This window comes from Protopterus annectens, chromosome 2.part0, assembly GCF_019279795.1.
Source record: "Protopterus annectens isolate FY-2018-M chromosome 2.part0, PAN1.0, whole genome shotgun sequence".
In the NCBI taxonomy this organism is placed as follows: Eukaryota; Metazoa; Chordata; order Ceratodontiformes; family Protopteridae; genus Protopterus; species Protopterus annectens.
The window spans coordinates 5,216,693-5,238,465 of record NC_056728.1 but is presented as its reverse complement, the minus strand read 5'-3'; the positions used below and the strand labels follow the sequence as shown (position 1 = coordinate 5,238,465).

At 45.0% G+C, this 21,773-nt stretch overlaps 1 protein-coding gene across 2 annotated transcripts in view; it reads left to right on the top strand.

Moving 5' to 3' along the window:
• The window catches only part of PCNX3 (pecanex 3), a 2,517,385-nt gene that overhangs the window by 170,507 nt on the left and 2,325,105 nt on the right, over nt 1–21,773 (top strand). For both annotated transcript variants that reach the window (XM_044060478.1, XM_044060477.1), the window contains exon 3: nt 2,671–2,776. In XM_044060478.1, coding sequence (XP_043916413.1) covers nt 2,671–2,776 — 106 coding nt within the window. The remainder of the gene's footprint in view (nt 1–2,670; nt 2,777–21,773) is intronic.

Below are 21,773 nucleotides of genomic sequence, written 5' to 3'. Positions count from 1 at the left end.
TTTCCTTCCACACAAAATGGTTATGCTTGATTGAGTTCTAGATTTAATCAGTTCTCCCCTTTACCAAGTAGATGATCCTGAAAGTACCTTGTTAGAGTTCATTGATGCCCTTTCTTCTATCTTGAACTCTCTTATCTTTCCTTGTTTACGTAGTAGGAAGGAGGCTACGAGGCCAGAATTACCCTTGGCTTATTGAAGTCCAAGCTCTCATTAGATAAATGGAAAAAAAAACTTCTACCCAGAAAGTCTATGTAATATCCTCCTAAGCTTTTCTACCCGATCGAAAAACATCTAATATGTTTTCTACAAGAAATGTCTTTAAGAAAACAAACAAGAATTGCTACAAACTCAGCCACAGTTTTTTATCTTAGAAGTAAGCTATGTCTGCCGCCAACAATCCCTTCAAAATTTGGACAGAAGTTATGCACCTAATAAGACAGGTTTCCAAATCCACCTCTCTATTTCTCTTTCTCTGATAATGTCTCTTAACAACTGTACCACATATACATCAGGGGATTAAAGAAACTTTATAATTTGTTCTGTTGAAACCATTGCTAACACATTTCTTAACCATTGCTCTAACCAACAAACTGCTCAAAGTAATCTTCCTGCTCAAGTGTACATTTTTGCAGCCGCCTTCCACTCTGAAGCTGTGTCTGAGAAAGAAAAGATTGAAGTTCAATCCCTCTTACCTCTACCTTCACAGCACTCCACCTCAAGTGCTTTACTTGGGGGGGGGGTTGTCATAATGGTTAAGGTGTTTACCTCACAAACACAAGCTACAGGGTTTGATTTTTCACCTTTGAAAGGGAAATTGTATATGCTTAAAATGACCCACAAGGGTATCTAGGGTATTTGCCCATGATCCTATGAGGAGACAAAGCAGCCAAACCTTTAACTTTTACTTATAACCTCTCACAACATCATTATTCCTCTTCCTAAGGTTCCCCAACCCAAAAACTCATGAAGATTTCTGACAGAACTTCACTCTTTGCTGTCTTGCAAAATGTTTTGAAAAAGTTCTTAAACAGCTACATGAACACTAATAATGATGGGCTTCTGTCTGTGTGGATTTAGAAATGATTTTAACACAACCACGAGTATGCTGTCAGCAACTGACAATACCTATAATGACCTAAATGACTGTCTCCTTGCAGTCTGTATTTTTGTGGGAATGACCCATACCTTTGAAACAGTTGACTGCAAAATTCTGGCCATTCAGGTTAACTGTAACAACCAGCTGTCCACTGATGGAATGGGATCTGTTCTAGGTCCAGTACTGTTTTCTTTATTCATTAATAATATTACTGACGACTTAACTGAACTTAACCTTTCCCTCTGTGCAGATGATACTCTAGACAAATAGATGTCCCACAGTCGTGCAATTTCTGCTCCAGCAATCCTTCACTGATCTTTAATAGTGTGAACAAAATAAACTCCAAATTAACCAAAAAAAGATTTCCCCTTCCCTCCCAGAGCCCCTTGAGTTCCTTTCTTTACTGTCTCAGACAGTAACATGCATATTATTCCTTTTGTAGCCTAGTACAAATACGTAGGCCTAACCTTTGACCCTGCGTTAAGCTTCGCTACTCACACTGATATTAATAAAGTCTTCTCTCTATTAAAACTCTACTATAGGATGTCATATCTCCTATGTCCCACTGGTCACAAAGTAATGGCCAAGAATGTCCCACCTTTTCACCCTAAACTAGAACGTTGTCCTGTACTGTCTACACTCTGCTTGTAACACTCAAACATTTCATCTGTGAGTTAAATTGCCAGATTTGCCCACTTGCTGACACTCTAGTACACTGCTGCAGCCTTCTAAGTAACATAAATTGGCTACTTATTACTAAAAGGTCCAGTTATTTTCTGTGCACATTACTAAGAAAAATTCTAAAGGAGTGCAACTGCCCCCTATGAGAACTCCTAATCGGGGAACAATCCTACTAACTAAGGAATTCCCAGGAGAATGTATCGCTTAACCATCCCCCGTTTTAAAACAGTCCTTAGTAAACAAGCCTTGTCATGAACAGGCCCAGCTGTCTGGAATAAAGTGCAAACTGAAACAAGGTATCAAGACAGTCTTACCAAGTTTAAGAAGTAACTTTCTGAGCATTTCTTCAGCTGCTGTAGGGATAATGGATAGACTGTTTACAAAGCTTAAAATTCTAAAAATGCTTAGTCTGTCAACTCCTTTGCTTTTTATTTCTTCTTACTTTTGTGTCCTTTTCTTAGTCTATAGGCCTATCTCTGCTTTTTTACTCACTCCCATTTAATGTCCCCCCCAAGGAAATTTTGTTTTATACATTTAAAAAGCAATTTCTTTTGACCAACTCATGTAAACAGATAAATCTAATGTAAGCCTACTACATTATTAGAAGTGTAGAAGAACTGTTTGACATTCTACTGTATAAAACTATATTTGAACTATCTAAAAGTTTTACAACTATGTAAACCTAACAATCTGTTATATTTGAAGTGTATAACTTGACTTTACTTGCATTGTTCATTGCCTGTGAGACTGGGTCACATCTGAAAAAGGTTTCTGGACCAGTCCCACCTACCTGGTTGCCAAATTAGTATTTATTTATTAAAGCTTCTGTTGTATGCCTTTATATGTCTTGCCTGTTTTGATTATGCTTTTAAATGTGACCATTTTGATTGCAGGGATCCTGGGGGAGGAGTGGAAATGACAGTATTTCGGAAAGTGAATTCAACTCCTCCTGTACGTTGCAGCTCACAACATTCTGTATTTGGGTTTAACCAGGTTTCGGTGAGTAGTTTTTCATTTTGTCTTCAGTGGATCTGTTTTCCATCTGTGGTGTGCACATATTCAGCAGGCGTATGAATTTTATATTGGCCAGTTCATAGGCCTTAAATTAATTTACTACTCCACATTTCATGTCTTTTGTGAATGTAGGGTTTTGTTTCTACTCTTTTGTAAGTTGTTGTTGTTTGTCTTTCAGCTTTTCCCGGTTAGGGTCGCCATAGCGGAACTCCGGTCCACTAATGATTGGTAGTTTTTTATGGTGTCGAGTTGCCAGCCCGACGCCCAACCTTCAACGAAGGCACACCCATTCAACGCATGTCTTTCGAATGCCCATTTGACCGCGGGGAGGACATGCAGACTCAACACAGAAGGCACTCCCCACCCATGCCGAAAATCGAACGGGAGAACCTCTTGTTGTGAGGCAACAACGTTTTTGTAAGTAAGCTGATAAAATTACTTGAGTGATGATTGTTCCATATGCTTAGTTGGAGACATCCAAACTTTCTTTGCGGTGTGGTGTCTTCATGCCCTTCTCATGGATTTCTCTAGAATAACAGTAAAATTTTTAATATGGAAATCAGTTTAATAATTCATTTGATAAATGCGTAACTCATTGAGTGCTAAGGTCTATCTTGAGGTATGATCTTGGCCAGATCAGAAATACAGTCCTCTGTTCAATTAAGGTAAAGATCATAGGAACTGTGATATTAGAGAACATACATTGATAAGCAAGTGTGTAGTATGCAATGTTTAAGTTGGCAGAGCTGCTTATATTGTCTTGTTGATGTTAACACTTGAAGTATTAGTGGCTAAAGGCCCAGTAGTGATTGTCTTATCGTCATTAATCATTTTCACCACATAGACAGTGTAGTTTGTCTTAGAGGAACAGATTAGCTTCCCATGTAGACTGGAGAATTGGGATAGTCCTGAAGATTACTGCTGAATCTGCAGTAGAAACCGGGTTAGAACTGTTGGAGGCTTCTAAGCTGGTGCTCACCTTGTGCCCAAGGATAGGTTACCAAGCTGGTGCTTACCTTGTGACCAAAAAATAGGGTAGGAAGCTGGTGCTCACCTTATGCCCAAGGATATTTTACCAGGCTGATGCTCATCTTCTGCCCAAAAGATAGGGTAGGAAGCTGGTGCTCACCTTGTGCCAAAAGGATAGGGTAGAAAGCTGGTGCTCACCTTGTGCCCAAAGGATGGGGTAGAAAGCTGGTGCTCACCTTGTGCCCAAAAGATAGGGTAGGAAGCTGGTGCTCACTTTGTGCCCAAAGTATAGGGTAGGAAGCTGGTGCTCACTTTGTGCCCAAAGGATAGGGTAGGAAGCTGATGCTCACCTTGTGCCCAAAGGATAGGGTAGGAAGCTGGTGCTCACCTTGTGCCCAAAGGATAGGGTAGGAAGCTGGTGCTCACCTTGTGCCCAAAGGATAGGGTAGGAAGCTGGTGCTCACCTTGTGCCCAAAGGATAGGGTATTAAGCTGGTGCTCACCTTGTGCCCAAAGGATAGGGTATTAAGCTGGTGCTCACCTTGTGCCCAAAGGATAGGGTAGGAAGTTGGTGCTCACCTTGTGCCCAAGGATAGGTTACCATGCTGGTGCGCAACTTATGACCAAAAGATAGGGTAGGAAGCTGGTGCTCACCTTGTGACCAGAAGGATAGGAAGCTGGTGCTCACCTTGTGCCCAAAGGATAGGGTAGGAAGCTGGTGCTCATCTTGTTTCCAAAAGGATAGGAAGCTGGTGCTCACCTTGTGCCCAAAGGATAGGGTAGGAAGCTGGTGCTCATCTTGTTTCCAAAAGGATAGGAAGCTGGTGCTCACCTTGTGCCCAAAGGATAGGGTAGGAAGCTGGTGCTCACCTTGTGCCCAAAGGATAGGTTCCCGTGCTGGTGCCCACCATGTGCTAAAAAGATAGATTTATAGGCTGGTGCTCACCCTTTGGCCAAAGGATAGGTTCCTAGGTTGGTGCTTAGCCTGTGCCCAAAGGATTGGCTTCTAAGCTGGTGCTAACACTTTGCCAAGGGTATAGATTTCTAAGCTGGCAGTCGCCCTTTGCCAGGAGTATAGTTTCCTAAGCTGATGCTCACCCTTTGCCAAGGATATAGGTTAAGCTGATGCTCACCCTTTGCCAAGGATATAGGTTCTTAAGCCGATGCTCACCCTTTGCCAAGGGTATAGGTTCCTAAGCTATTGTTCACCCTGCTCCCAAAGGTTTGACTCCAAAGCTGATAGCCATCTTGTGTTTGGGTGTATAGATCTTCTAAGCTGGTGCTCACCTTGTGTTCATGGGTAGACGTTCATCGTGCATACAGCTGCAGTCATTACAGACGGGTTATCCTGCTGTCAGGTGGGTCCTCGGTCGGCCGAATTCCAAAGTCTAGGTCCGGCGTCGGTTGTCGTCAGTGCGGTAGGGGTATAAAAGAGGCAGCTGATGCCATTTTCTTCAGTCTTTCTTGCCGCGCGGTGCCTGAAGCAGAAGCAGTTCGCAAGTGCCGGTCGGCCAGCTCCTGAGATTTACGAAAGTATTTCAGCCGAAGTCTTCTTTAAAGCTAAGTACCCGTTGAAACTTTTCTTGCCTCAGACCGATGTCAGACAAAGTTAATAATTGCATTTCTTGTGGGAAGCAAATACCGCATAAGGATTTCCACTCTTTCTGTATACCTTGCTTAGGCCCAGACCACAACATCTCGGCCTGCCGTTTTTGTGCTAGATTCAACAAGCGCACTATTAAGCGCAGGGCAGAGTTCGCCCTTCATTATTTTGGCAAAAAATTTAATTATATCATGTCGGATACTCTGACTCAAGTTTTGAGCAAAAGACGCAAAGATAAGGACCGACATCCGAGGTCCGCACTGAGTACTGAGACCACGCTTAGGCCGACTACCGATTCTCCGGTTCTCAGCGAGGTGCCTACGCAGCCCCTGAGTACCGATGAAACTACATTACCGGTGACTTCAGTACCCAAGGTCGCAGGCTCCTCTGTCCCCATTCCTACTGCAGATACCGACGCCACTCTTGGCGGGGAAACTCAGAATTTAGTCAGGCCTGCCATTTCTGAAGGTGTCTTCAGGCCTTCCACCTTCTCTATTAAATCTTTCACTAAATCTAAAGCAGCCATGAAAACTAAAAAAAAAACAGGGTCCACAGACCTCCTCTCAAGGCCCCATGCCTAAAAAACAGATGCTTAAGATGGCTGAGGATTTGATTACTCTTATCAGGGGTTCTCACCCCCCCTCTGACAAAAGATCCAGATTATCAGAGCACTCTGAGGACCAGGATTACGCCTATTCCCCTTTCGAAGACTCTGATGCTGAGGAGTCTATTCCCTCGGTCTCCCCCCCCCTGAGGACTACTCTTTTGGGGAAACCCTGCATACACTGAGGGAACACTTTCACTGGGAAGGCCAAGATTACTCAGATTCCAAGAAAAGGCTCAGGGAATTTCTATTGCTTCCCCAGCATAGGCCCCTGGCTATCCCTCCTGTTTTAGATATTTTGGATGATGTGTACACAGAAGCCAGCCTTAATCCAGATTCTTTACCTCCAGCTCCTGTTAAACCAGACAGGTATTACTGGGTTCCTGATTCTCACCAGTTCCTTTATAAAAGCCATACTGCTGACCCAGAAACTATTTCACAGGGTCCCAAAAGAATTAAGGCCTCTACTGCTAAAAACCTATTACCTTCAGAGAGAGATTCCAGAGCATTAGAAAGGTGGGGGGAAAAGGTGTATACCTCTGCCACTTTAATCATGAGGGCATTAAACTGTCAATTCCATATGTTAAAGTACCAACAGTTTTTGTTATCTCAGTTGAAAAGCAAAATGACACAACCAGAACAACCAGATTTGAAAGAGTTGCAGGATTTGTTGCATGGTGCAGAGCAAGTGGGTAAACATACCTTGCAGTGTGGTTTTGATGCTTTAGAGTCCTCCTGTAGAGCTGCTGTTACGGGGTCTGTTATACATAGACATGCTTGGCTCAAAGAGCAAACCTTACCAGATCATGTCAAAGCAAAATTATTAGATGCACCACTTCAAAAAGATGTATTGTTTGGTGTTAAAGCTGAGGAAGTACTAAAGAAAATGGAGGAAAAAGCGAAATCAATGCAAACAGTGAAAGATTTCCTGCAGGTACAACCTCCACGTTTCAGCAGAAACTGGCCTTCAAAAAATTGGTCCTTTCCAGCCACGGACAGACCTCAAAGGGGCAGATACAGATGCCCAAGGGGTAGAGGGCAACCTCAAGGATCTTACAGAGCAAGACAGTGGCAAGCACCAACCCCAAGAGGTGGAGAAGATAGATCACAGTCATTTAGAAAACAGACAAAATGACTTCCCCCTATACCTGCCAAGCAAAGCTTTAATGGCAGCACCTTTGGGTGGAAAACTGGCATTATTCTCAAAGAAATTGGCATATTGTTACAAAAGACAAATGGATTCTGGACATTATAGACAGAGGCTACAGGTTCCACTTTCACACCCTTCCAAAAATGAGAGGCATGCCAGACCTGCCACAAAATCAAAGGGCAGAGGCACAAAGACAAATTACCGCTCTCATGGACATGAAAGCGATTCAAGAGGTACCTGCAAAAGAACAAGGTCAAGGTTTTTATTCCAGACTATTCCTGGTACCAAGGAAAGACAAAGATTGGAGACCTATCTTAGACCTATCCATCCTAAACACATATCTACAGGTGCAAAAATTCAAGATGCTCACATTACAGCAGCTTCTTCCCATGCTGGGCAAGGAGTCTTGGCTGGTAACATTGGACCTCAAGGAGGTATACCTGCATGTCCCTATCAGACAAGATTGCAGAAGATACCTCAGATTTCTTGCAGGTTCAACCCATTACCAGTTCTCTGCATTGCCCTTTGGCTTATCTACTGCGCCCAGAGTGTTTACGAAATGCCTGGCATCAGTAATCGCCTTCTGCAGACTACAAGGAATACAAATCTACCCATATCTGGACGACTGCCTGATCCAAGCGGACAGCAAGGACATACTATTGCAGCATCTGGCGTTTGTAATAAAACTGTTAAACTTCCTGGGATACACAGTGAACAAAAAGAAATCAAAACTAATACCTTCTCAACAGATAATTTTCCTGGGTGCCAGCTTGAATACAACCACCCAGATTGCCTACCTCACGCCAGACAAACAAGGGCAACTGTCTCAATACTTCAGCAAAATGGCAACTTTCACCAGGCTAACTGCAAGGAAAGTCGTGCAGGCTGTGGGATTCATGGCATCTTGCATCCTACTAATCCCATGTGCAAAGCTGCATATGAGGAAACTTCAATGGTACCTAAAAAACGTATGGTCTCAACACAACCACAGCTTGGAAACAGTTATACCACTCATTCCATGCCTTCAAAAGGAATTTTTGTGGTGGGCTCAAACATGCCAAAGAAACACAGGTCTCCCTTTCTGTGTACCTCAAGCAACTCAAATTATCACAACAGATGCCTCATACTGCTCCTGGGGAGCACACGTGGCAGATCAGTGCATTCAGGGAAAATGGTCCCAAAAAGAGAGGCCACCTACACATCAACCAAATGGAGATGCTAGCCGTGCAAAATGCTCTTATGACCTTCAAAGACCTACTGCATCCAAGCCAGTTATTGATAAGGACAGACAACACCACAGTGATGTGGTACATAAACAAACAGGGGGGAACTCATTCATACCCCCTGTGCAGGCAAGCCATGACCCTATGGAACACAGCACTGGAATTGCAAATTCAACTACAGGCACAATTCCTGCCAGGGAAGGAAAACACACTGGCAGACAACCTAAGCAGAAATATGACAGATCCACATGAATGGAAGTTGCATCCTCAAGTTTTCACAAAGATAACTCAGGCATGGGGACAGCCAGACATAGATCTATTTGCAACCCACAGAAATTACCAGTTGAAAAAATTTTGTTCAAGGACCTATCATCCACAGGCCTGGAAAGTGGACGCACTCTCTTTCAATTGGACAACATTGACAGTTTATGCCTTCCCGCCTCTTCCTCTACTGACCAAAGTTCTATTAAAAGCCAGAGCAGAGAGGCCGCAAATGATTCTCATTGCTCCCGACTGGCCAAGACAACACTGGCATCCGCTCCTGAAGAGCCTGACACATTCCCTACCATGGATCCTACCTCTAGTCCCTCTTCTGTTGTCCCAGCACAACTACAAAACCCTTCACAGCCAGCTCAAAACCCTAAATCTAGCTGCATGGAGAATTCCTTAATTTCCCAACAGACTCTCCTCTCCAAGGAGGTGCAGGATGTCATCTTGGAGGCCAGAAGACCTTCTACTAGAAAAGCCTACTCCGCCAAATGGAAACGATTTTGTGCCTGGAATCAAGAAAAAGGGCCAGAATCCTTGGGTAATAAATATACCTCAAATTTTACAGTACCTAGCTGAGATGTTCAACAGTGGACTTTCCTTCTCCTCCATCAAGATCCACGCTTCAGACATTTCTGCGCAATACAACACAGATCCTCCTTTAGTCTCACATCCTCTCTTAAGGCAGTTCCTCAGAGGTGCAAAAAATATAAAACCCCCAAGGAAAACCACCAGTCCCTGCTTGGGACCTCAACTTCGTATTGGAAAAGCTGACCCTTCCCCCCTTTGAGCCAGCTTCTTCAACAGAACTACAATACTTGTCATGGAAAACAGCCTTTCTTCTGGCTATCACCTCAGCACGCAGGGTTTCGGAGCTACAGGCCCTCATGGCTCTGCAACCATTCATCATTTTCCATCAGGACAGAGTTTCCTTACGAACCAACCCTACCTTTTTGCCAAAGGTAGTGTCCAGTGTAGCTTTGAATCAGACTATCCACTTACCTACCTTTTATCCAAATCCACAAAACAAAGGGGAGAGACTACTACATTCCTTGGACATTCAAAGACAACTTCGTTATTATTTGGACAGAACAAAGCCATTCAGGAAATCTGAGCAACTCTGTGTGTCCTATGCTACAGGTGCTCAAGGAAAGGCTATTTCCAAACAGACAATTTCAAAATGGATAGCCCACTGCATATGCTTTTGTTACTCAGTTCATGGAAAAACTGTGCCTGCATGCATCAGATCCCACTCCACCAGGGCCACAGCTACCTCTGCAGCTTTCCTCAGGGGGGTCCCTACCAAGAACATTTTGGAAGCAGCTACTTGGAGTTCAGTGCACACTTTCTCCAAGCACTATCACCTTCCACTATACTCTAAATCTAGAGCGGGCTTTGCCACAGCAGTCTTGCAGGGCATCCTCGCTCCTCCTAGTTCCACTTAGTGCCTACCACCCTTACTTAGCTTTGGGATTTTTCCCATCTGTAATAACTGCAGCTGTATGCACGATGAACATAGTACAGTTTTGTACCTACCATAAATGTAGATGTTCGAGTGCTCATACAGCTGCAGTCTAGGTTACCCCCCTCCGTCCCCACTTAGGACAGGCCTTATGACAAACACCTATATCATACAACCTATTTGGGGTATTCTTTTATGGTGTATTTGCTTGCAACTACTGTTTTTTGATTTTTCTATATTACATGTTTGCATAACATTATGTTTTGCCTTCCTTCTGGGGGCACCTGACATCTGGGGCAAGAAAAACTGAAGAAAATGGCGTCGGCTGCCTCTTTTATACCCCTACCGCACTGACTTCAGGGAAGAAGCGACGACAACCGACGCCGGACCTAGACTTTGGAATTCGGCCGACCGAGGACCCGCCTGACGGCAGGATAACCAGTCTGTAATGACTGCAGCTATATGAGCACTCTAACATCTACATTTATGGTAGGTACAAAACTGTACTTTTTCTGAGGAGGTGCTCACCTTCTGCCAGGAATAATAATCTGATCTGATGCTCTCTCTATGGCCTAGGGAGTGCACTCCAGAGCCATTGTTTCCCCTCTGCCCTGAAGACAGTTATCTGAGTCTGTTCTCAGTCCTTGTCAATATATAAGCTCATGGGATAGATACTTACCCTTTTCCCTAGTGGATGATCTACTTTGCTAGTAATCACTGTCAGGATGCCAGTAGACTCCTGATCTCTTGTTCACAGAGTTATTGGGGGATAGACTGCTCATCTGGTGCTCACCCAGTCTTAAGCTATTGTTTGCCGTGTGCTTGGGGATAGGCTTCTGAATCAGTGCTCATTTTATACATAGGCATAGGCTCCTAAGCCTGTGCTCGCACTGTAGCTGGGCATTGGCTCTTGAGCTGGTGCTTCCTCCAGGTCCAGATATTGGTTCTTGAGCTGGTGGATGTTCTTCGTGTTTCACTGTTGAAGTCATCACATTTGGGTTATCTGCCTGCAGGTAGCCCTCAGCCGGCCTGAATACCAGAGTCTTCGGATTTCTGCATTTGATGCTGTCGCTTCTTCCTTGACGTCAGGTCGTCAGGGGTATAAAACATGCAGCCGATACCATTACATCAGTCTTTCTTGCTGTGCAGTGCCCGAAGCAGAAGCAGTTTGCAAGTGCTGGTTGGCCGACTCCTGAAATTTTCGTTTTCGAGTTTCAGACCTGAAGTCTTCAAAAAAGCTAAGTACCCCATTGTGGATCCTTTTTCTTGCTCTAATCAATGTCAGTAAAAGTTAACACTTGTCTTACCTGTGGAAAGCAAATACCTCATAGAGATTTTCATTCCTACTGCATCCCTTGTTTAGGCCCAGACCACGACGTCCCCCGTTATCGGTTTTGTGCCTTGTTCAATGCCCCAAACTATTAATTTTCGGGCTGTTTTCACCGCTAATTATTTTCATACTCGTTCTGTGTACTCCTAAATGGCTTTGTCAAGCCATCCGACTACCGATATTCTGAAGAAACATAAGGATAAAGACAGAGAAAAACCGCATAGGTCCAAAATTGCAGACGGCGCTTCCGTTAAGCTAGTCGCCAGTCCACCGGTACTCAGTGAGGCGCTTTCGCAGCCCCTGATACCCGCTACTTCTGATTTGCAGGCCTCTACTGAGACCCATTCAGAGTCCGGTATGCTGCGAGATGCTTCTTCGACTATGGAACCTGCGGATGTCTCTACCTTGGATGGGTCCAGAGCCGCTGTGCAAGCACCGGCTTCTGAGGGTGTATTCAGGCCTACAGACATTCATATTAAACCAACGCCATCGTTTTCATCTAGGCCAAAAATTCGCACCACATCTAGAAAGCCAATGACCAAACTGCAGACTCAGGCCCCTATGCCTAAAAAACAAATGCTTAGAATGGCTGAAGACCTTATTACCTTAATTAGGGGAAGCCAGTCTTCCCCGTCTAAGAGACCTAGAACTGATTTTCTTTCTGTTTCTTCTGATCAGGAATCTGATATTTCTGCTCCTTCTGATTACCAGGATTTGCCCTTCTCTACTTATGAGGATTCTGATGCAGAGGATTCTATTCCCTCTGCTTTCCCTCGAGAGGATTTTTGTTTTGGTGAAACCTTGCACACTCTTAGGAGCATTTCCACTGGGAAAGTCAGTATTACTTTGACTCCAAAAAGAGACTTGGGTAATTCTTACTACCATCTCAACACAGGCCTTTAGCTACCCCTCCTGTTCTGGGCATTGTAGATGATGCTTTCTTGGAATCTAGCCTTACCCCAGACACTTTACCTCCCGCTCCCAGAAAACCTGACAAGTTCCTCTTCAAGAATCCTTCTGCAGATCCAGAGACCATTTCACAAGGACCAAAAGGCATCAAGGCTACTGTTGCCAAAAATCCTACCCCTTCAGATAGAGATTCTAGAGCCTTAGACAGATGGGGTAAGAAGTTATACACTTCTGCTACTTTGGCCATTCAGGCTTTAAATTGCCAGTTTCATATGTTAAAGTATCAGCAGCATGTTATGAGGCTACTTAAACAGAAAATGATGTTGATTCCTGACTGTACTGAACATAAAGAATTACAAGATTTAATGCTTTCTGTAGAATAAGTTGGTAAGCATACTTTGCAATGTGGTTTTGATGCCTTAGAAGCATCTTACAGGGCTGCTGTCACTGGGTCTGTAATTAGAAGGCATGCTTGGCTTAAGGAACAAAACTTGCCAGATCATGTAAAAGCTAAATTACTGGATGCTCCCTTAAACCAAGACCGCCTTTTTGGCAACAAAGCAGAAGAAGTCCTCAAAAGGATGAAGGAAAAAAGCTAAATCTATGCAGACTGTTAAAGATTTCCTACAAGTGCAGCCTCCCAGATTCAGTAGGCATTGGCCTTCCAAGAACTGGTCCTTTCCAGCCTCTTCTAGGCCTTCTCTGTCCAAACCCAGAAACAGCAGACCACCTAGGTTACAGTCTCAGGCTACACACAGACCTAAGCAGTGGGGGGCTCCCACTTCCAAAGCAGGGAGTAGTAATCCACCCTCCTACAGAAAAATATCACAATGACTTGACTTTAACCCTTCCAAGCCCTTCTCAACTACCTGCTCCCTTAGGAGGAAAGCTTGCTTGCATGCAAAAAAACTGGGAACTCATTACCCAGGAGAAATGGGTTTTGAACATAGTTTCCCAAGGATACAGATTCCATTTCCACACACTTGTTGTTGTTGTCTTTCTGCTTTTCCCGGTTAGGGGTCGCCACAGCGGAACTCCGGTCCGCTAATGATTGGCAGTAGATTTTTACGTGCCGAGTTGCCAACCCTGACACACAACCTTCAACGAAGGTACGCCCATTCACGCATGTCTCCACACAGAAGACACTGTAGCTGAGAATTGAACCCGGCACCGTCTTACTGTGAGGCGACAACGCTACCAACCCCAAATGGTTGGCCAGACCTACCCCCAAACCAGTGGGCAGAGGCCCAACAGCAGGTTCTCTCTCTGCTAAATATCCGGGCTATTCAACCTGTCCCAGCAGATCAAAGGAGACAAGGTTTTTATTCAAGACTTTTTCTGGTACCCAGAAAAGACAACTCCTGGCGTCCCATCCTGGACCTCTCTATTCTCAACACCTTTCTGGTAGTTCCAAAATTCAGAATGCTGACTCTGCAACAGCTTCTTCCCATGTTAGCCAAGGATGACTAGCTGGCAACCCTAGACTTAAAGGAAGCTTACCTCCACGTCCCAAAAGGGAATCTTGCAGGAAATACCTATGCTTGAGGGCAGGCTCCATGCATTATCAGTTCTCTGCACTTACCTTTGGCTCATCTACTGCACCCAGGGTATTCACAAAGTGTCTGGCTCTGGCCATTGCATTTTGCAGGCAGAGAAATATTCAAATTTACCCATACTTGGACGATTGTCTTATTCAGGCAGAATGCAAGGACTCTTCTATTACAACACCTGGCATTCGTAAAGAGACTTCTTACCTCTCTGGGGTACACCATCAGCGAAAAGAAATCTCACCTAGTACCCTGCCAACAGATTGTATTCCTGGGAGCAAGCTTGAACACAACTTCCCAGATGGCATTCCTCACTCTGGAGAAACAAGTTTATTTGGCAACCTTCTTCAAACTATTGGCCAGAAAACCCCAGCTATCTGCAAGGAAAGTACTGCAAGCCCTGGGGGTTCATGGCTTCTTGCATTTTACTAATTCCATATGCAAGACTGCATATGAGGAAACTACAGTGGTATCTAAAAAGCCTATGGTGTCCACATTCTCAAGACCTGGAAGCAATGATTTCTATCATTTCTTGAATGAAGACAGAGTTCCTTTGGTGGGCAGAGGCCTGCTACCACTACAAGGGACTCCCTTTGACTCTACCCCCTGCCACCCAAACACTAACAGACACATCAGACTATGCATGGGAGGGCTCACATGGCAGGGCAGTGCATTCAGGGCAGTTAGAACCGAAGACAGATGCACCTGCATATCAGTCAAAAAGAAATGTTAGCTGTACAGAATGCTGTGACAGCCTTCAAAGGCTGTATTTTTCCAGGACAACTATTGGTAAAGACAGACAACACCACAGTTATGTGGTACATAAACAAGCGGGGGGGGGGCCCGCTCATACCCTCTCATACCCTCTCATACCCTCTCTTACCCTGTCTGCAGCCTAGCCATGGCTCTGTGGAACACAGCCTTGAGCTACCAAGTACACCTGCAAGCTCAATTCCTGCCAGGCAAACTAAATTCACTGGCAGACAACCTAAGCAGAAATGTCATGGACCTACACGAATGGAAACTAGAACCCAAAATATTCAAACTTTTGAACAAATGGGGGACTCCAGAGGTAGACATGTTTGCCTCCCCTCAAAAAAACTACCAATTGCACAAATTCTGTGCACGAACTCCCCACAGCCAAGCCTGGAAAGTGGATGCCCTGTCCTTCACCTGGGGAAGTATGCCTTTCCCCCTCTGCCTCTCCTTTCGGAGGTCCTGCTAAAGATCAAACAGGACAAGCCAAGGACAGTACTGATTGCACCAGACTGGCCACGCCAGCACTGGTACCCACTCTTGTTCAGTATGACACTGCTACAACCATGACACCTGCCGCAGACCCCATCCCTGCTGCCCCAGCAGACTGGCCAGATTCTTCACCCTCAGCTTCAAACCCTGAACCTTGCAGCCTGGCTAATTCCTTGAGCACTCCCCCTAACATCCCTCAGTAAGCAGGTACTGGAGGTCATTATGGAGGCAAGGAGGCCTAGTACTAGAAAATCTTAAGCTGAAAAGTGGAAAAGATACTGTTCCTGGAGCCTAGCTCAGGGGATGGGCACAGCGGTGCCCGGCTTACCTCATATTCTACAGTACTTAACAGAAATGCTCCACAAGGGCCTATCCTTCTCGTCAATTAAAATTCATGCCTCTGCCATTTCAGCACATTATAACACTGAGCCACCCCTCTTCTCTCACCCCTTGCTAAAGCAATTCCTTAGAGGGGCAAAAAATTTAAGACCCCCCCCCCAGGAGAGCTCCCACTCCAGTCAGGGACCTTAACTTTGTATTGGAAAAGCTCCCCCCCCCCTTTGAACTAGCTGCTACAGCAGAGTTGAAATTCCTTTCTTGGAAAACAGCCTTCATTCTAGCAATTATTTCAGCTAGAAGAGTATCTGAATTACAGGCCGTCATGGCAGTGGAACCCTTAATTATCTTCCATGCGGACAGGGTTTCTCTCAGGACTAATCCTTCCTTTATGCCCAAGGTGGTGTCTTCTGTGGCCCTAAATCAGTCCATTCATTTGCCTACCTTTTTTCCCTAATCCACAAAACAAAGGGGAACTAATACTTCACTCTCTGGACGTGCACAGACTACTTAGGCTTAGTCCTGTCCAAATAGAATCTATCAGAAAATCTGAACAGCTGCTAGTTAGCTTTGCTGCAGGGGCAGAGGGCAAGGCTATTTCAAAGCAAACCATTTCCAAATGGATAGCCCATTGTATCCATTTCTGCTACAAGCACCATAGATAATCTACTCCACAGGGGATAAGATCACATTCCACCAGGGCTGCATCTACCTTTGTGGCATTTCTGAGAGGGGTCCCTACCAGGGACGTACTAGAAGCTGCTACCTGGAGTTCTGTGCATACCTTCACCAAGCATTACCACTTGCTTATCTTTTCTAAATCCAGAGCTGGATTTGCCTCTGCAGTCTTGCAGGGATTAATAGCTGGCCCTAATGCTCTCTAACTTCCTCCTCCCTTTCTTAGCTTTGGGAATCTACCCAAATGTGATGACTGCAGTGGTGAAACATGAAGAACATAGTACAGTTGTGTACACTTACCATAAATGTAGATGTTCGAGTGTATTCGCTGTTGCAGTCCTGGTTGCCCTCCCTCCGGCCCCCTGACTTCTCTTGCTTCTACCTTTCCTTCTTGTTTGGCATATATTATATCATATGTATTTGCTTTTCGCTGGGGGGTGTACCATACCATATAATAGCTTCCTATTGTGGGGTCTCCTGACATCTGGGGCAAGAAAAACTGATGTAATGGCGTCGGCTGCATGTTTTATACCCCTGACGACCTGACGTCAAGGAAGAAGTAACAGCATCCAACACAGAAATACGAAGATTCTAGTATTCAGGCCGGCTGAGGGCTACCTGCAGGCAGATAACCCAAATGTAATGTCTGCAACAGTGAATACACTCGAACATCTACATTTATAGTAAGTGTGCACAACTGTACTTTCTCCATGTCCAGATATTGGTTCCTGAGCTGGTGCTTAAAGTTTGCTATGGATTGCCTGCTGAGTCAGTATTTACCCTGTGTTGGGGATTTGCTCTTCATCTAGTCCTTCATCTTAACCAATCTTTAGGGCAGGAGTTACAGAATTACAGTATTGGAGAATATAATTTGAGTTTGAATTGCAAATAAGAAAAAAAAATTACTGTGTGGATTAAGAAAAAATATGATTCCAGGAAATTTCTAGAGAGTATTCCTAACATTTGGCACTAAATATTGATCATTATAAATATATGTTCATATGTGTAGAATGACCTGTCTCTGAAAGTTCAGGATCACTTCATTTAGTTGGGTTCTATTTCACCAAAACTCATTTAATCTTTTTTCAGTGAGGCGTAGTATTCACTGCCGAGTCATCTACTCAATTAGAACATCATTTCTTAAGTGTAAAACAAGAATACATAAATGTGGCGGAATGGGACTAGTTGGCTTTATTATAGGTTCATAGGTAGGTACTAGGCTGTCGGCCCAAGGGCCTACATAAGCCAAGCCAGCAAGGTTCCATAGCTTACGCCACCCAAGAAAGTTATTTTTCTGTGCCACTGTCCAGCAGAGAGACAGACGTGATCCCCGGGGTGTATTTCCTATTTCCCATCCACTCATCAAGACGTGATCCCCGGGGTGTATTTCCTATTTCCCATCCACTCATCAAGATTTTTCTTGAAGAGTGCTAATGAAGAACTTTGCTTGACATAGATGGGTAGCTTGTTCCAGAGTATAGGAAGTCTCTGGGACAGGAATCTATCCCTCTAGCATGTCCTGTTTATTGTGGTGACAAGATTTAGGTCCCTAGAAGCGTGTAGCTCGGAGGGATTGGGATTTCTTTAGGTGTAGTATGTCCAACAGCTCTGGGTTTGTCATAGCTTTATATGTTGGGCAGAGATCAACTCGGAGTAGGCAATATGCTACGGAGTAAAGCTGGAGTTTTTTGAGGCGGTCAGTGTAGGGCATTTGTTTGAGGCCAGTAATCCTCTTTGTGAGGTACTTCTGTGGCCTTTCAAGCTGCTGCAGCTGTCTTGTGAGGTACATTCCAAAAGGGGCGTTGTACTCTGTAACGGGTCTAATGAGTGACTAGTAGAGAGGAGCAATGACCTCTTTTTTCCTGGATGAGAACCCTTTTATGATGAGGTGTGCCACGTAGAAGGACTTCCTGACTACTGTGGCGATGTGACTATCAAAGGAGAGACTACTGTCCACCTGGGTCCCAAGGTCTCTTATCATGCATTCGTTAAGTAGATTGCTGCCAATGTGGTAGTTCACGGGTACAGAGTTTTTACCAAAGGGGATGACACTGCACTTTTTAGCATTGAGCTTGAGGCCATGGCTCTGACACCAGGCATCTGTCTCAGTGAGGTCCTTCTGTAGGATGTCCACATCATTTCGGGACTTGACTTTGGCTCCTAGTTTGCAGTCATCTGCAAACTTCATTATTTGATTGTTCTCCTTTTCTATGTGATTTTGCAATCTTGGAGTTAGTGGTTAAAAGATATTTTCTGGGAACTTGCACTGTTGAAAGAAAAAACTTGATGTAGTGTTTTTACTTTGGTGTTTGTTGCCTTTGTTTTGCTGTTCATTGTAAGCCAGTATGTGGTTGTGGGAAGTTGGGGAGTTGGTGTGAATTATACAGATCTACATTTGTAAACCTGTGAGGTCAGTGTGAGAAGATAACCATTATAAACTCTGTTAGGTGACATATATTTTTTAAACACCTTAATTAAATTATCACTTAAGACATGGACAAACATAAATTAGCAGAAAAGAAAAACATTGTTACATTTTTCTATTTAAATACAGTGTATATTATATATATTTTCTTTGCTACCGTCATCAGTCCAACATTCCAAAAAATTGCTGAATTCCTGCCTTCCCTTAAACCTAACTCTTCCTCCTGAACAGTATCTCTCTTTTTATAATGTTCAGTATCTCAAGTACAGTTGATGTAGACTTTGATTTTCATTTTCTAGTAATTGCCTTTTTGGCAACCAACATAATTAAACTTAATAAGGACTTACTATGTCTAGGCAATTCAGATCCTGTATCCCAGCTCTAAAGAATCATTTCCTTACTAATAGAATTTTGCTCACTCAATATTTCTGACAGAATACTCTGTAGGGAAATTTATGATCTGAAGTAGGATATTCATTTTGGTGACTGGATTTGGGTACATAGCTCTCAGCTAAGTGGATTTGTGATTCTGTGTGAAAGTAGGTTCCCTTTCTTATAAGTCTATTTTGAGTTTATTTTGAGTTAAATTAAGTAATTTTATTCCCTCCCCTAGCTGTGTGTAGAGTGTGTGTGTAGGCCTGTGTGTCTTTGGAGGTCCAAGCTGGTCTTGGCGGGTTTTTTACCGCCAGACTCGGCTCTCCCTCCCCTCGCTCGGACTACTGTGGCTACAGTTGTTCCCCCCCTGCACCCCTCCTGCTCCTGGGGAGGGAGAAGCACCACAAGCAGGCGGCGGCTGGCCTCTGCCCGCCCGCCCGCAGCGCGGGCCCTCCCCCCTGCCCGCCGGTCGGTCGGTCTCTCCCTCTCGCTCCGTCCCCTGTGTGCTTTTCACGGGTCCCTCCAGGTACCTCTCTGTAGCTCGAGATCTACCCCATAGCCTTTCGCTCTTTCTCCTGTCCTGCTGTCCGGCAGCTGGAGCCGCAGCAGCTTCGAGCGGGGTGGGTCGGAGCCGATCCCCCCCTGGGACAGCCCGTTTGTGCCCCAAGTTGCTTCCTATGGAGCAAATGCTTGCTGCGGGACTCCTCTGACAGCCCCCACATTCCCCCGGTCTCTCACAGAACACACGAGGAAGAGAAGGAAGGGCTCACACGGTCACCGATGATGTCTCCCTTGAGACATCATGGAAATGTCCGTGAGGGGGGTGGTCTGCCCCAAGTCTTGTCCCCTCACCCCTGGTGGACCTTACCACCCAGGCGTGGAAGGAACGGACACACCGTGGAGCAATTCCCAAAAGACCGGATAGTCCACCATCCGGCGGGACCATTTGAGTAAGGGGCTCCGGTTGTTGGCTGACCTTCTCAGTAAGAAGGCTGAACTATTGCTGGCACATGTTATAGATGATGCGAGAGATCTTATTAAGGAATACGGAATCCCCTCTGATCCATTTCGGAGGAGGGACAGAGTTTCTGCTCTCCACCCCATGGGCACTCTTAGGTCAGTTAGAGCTTGCGGGGACAGGGACTGGGGTCGCGTCAGGCCTGGCTCTCCTCTGATTTTTTTTCTGAGCCCTTCAAGGCGCTGCTATAACGCCCCTTTGATGGTTCTGCTCTGTTTGGCTCCAGGAGCCTATTCTAGGGAACAAAAAGGTCAGAAGAAGATGTGGTCTGGGTTCTCCCTCAAATCATATCCAGGGAGCATTTCCTTTCCTTCACCTTCCAAAGTTGAAGTCCAAAGAAAAGAGCCATCCCCTCCCCCCACCAGATCGATCAGGGTTTCTACCTCAGATTCTTTAGTGCCAAAAGATCCTGATGGACAGGCCCAGGAGAGGTTTCTCCGCCTCCGCTGGGAGCCAGTCACTACCAGTTCCCTTCCCTCCCTCTGGTCTCACCACAGCCCCCCCCAGTGTTCCAAAAGTACTAGCAGTAGTAGTAGCCACCCTGAGCTTCAGGGGGGGTGGGGTCTTTCCCTACCTGCTGCAGCTCCAGCCGGGCCATTCTCCATTCCATTCAAGTTCTGTTCCAGTGGGTCCTGAGGCTCTAGGTCCATGGGGCGGGCTATATAGCACTTCTTCCTCTTGCCAGGCTCAATATGCAGTGGTCATACTTGCTCTCCCCATGCATCATCCTTCCTTGGGAACAATTGCGATTTCAATCGACAACATGTCTGTTGTGGTCTTACCTTTGTCGAGAGGCCATGAGAGAGTTTGAATGGGCAATCTCCACCAATCGCCATCCACCCCTTGCCTCTGATGCTGCAAGTTCTTCTCCTCTCGGGTGGGTGGGGTGCAGAATGATTTCATCCTCATTGCTTGGCCTCCAGAGATCTGGTTCCTTCCTAAGGTCTCTCGTGTGAATCCTCCTTGGATTCTAGATCATCCCCCGGGATCTGATATATCCCATCATCCCTGCATTCCTCCTCTGAACTAAAACTGAAGCTGACCGCGCTTTGCTCCCAGTTCCACTCTTGATAAAGACTCCGGTATTTCTTCACCAACCACTTTTAACGATGGTGCCAGCAGTTCCACACAGTCAAAGTTCAACTGGGGTATTTTTCACTATCACATTGGCTATAAACTCTAATCCTCTTATGTCAGCCAAATTGTGTAAGATATTTTGGATCTTTCTTGTCACAAGACAGAGACTTTTTTTTAGCCATGCCATACATCAGCCAAAGTTTTGAACTTCTCAAGCTTTATCAGCTAAACCTCCTTACTTGGTATAGGCAATCCGACCAGCTTTCAATTTGGGCAGCCAATCTCTAAAATCTTCTCTGTCCGATGGATTTCACAGTGCATTCTATTATTATAAGCGCGTCAGGAAGGAAGACCGGAGGTGTTCATGCCATTTCCATTCCCGGTCAGTATCTACTACTACGCGGCAGCCTTCAGGAGGATTCCTCTAGATGATATATTTTGCAGCAGCCCACGGGCTTCATCTCAATCGTTATTTCCCACTATAAGTTGGATCTCTGAGGTCAGAGGGGTAGAGCAGGGCATTATGGGTGAGGGGAGGCTGAGAGCTTGGATCCATAGCTGAAAACCCATGGGTTCGGATCGATATCGGATCCATAACCCACAGGTTGCAGACAAATGAATACACCTACTCAGATGGAACGTTATGGTGAGTACATAACTTCTAATTCCCGGTTACCTCTTTCTTCTCCATCACACATCCAATATTTGCTGTCTACTTGAAGAAAATTTTTCAAGTCTGCGTGGGGATATAAAAATACCTAT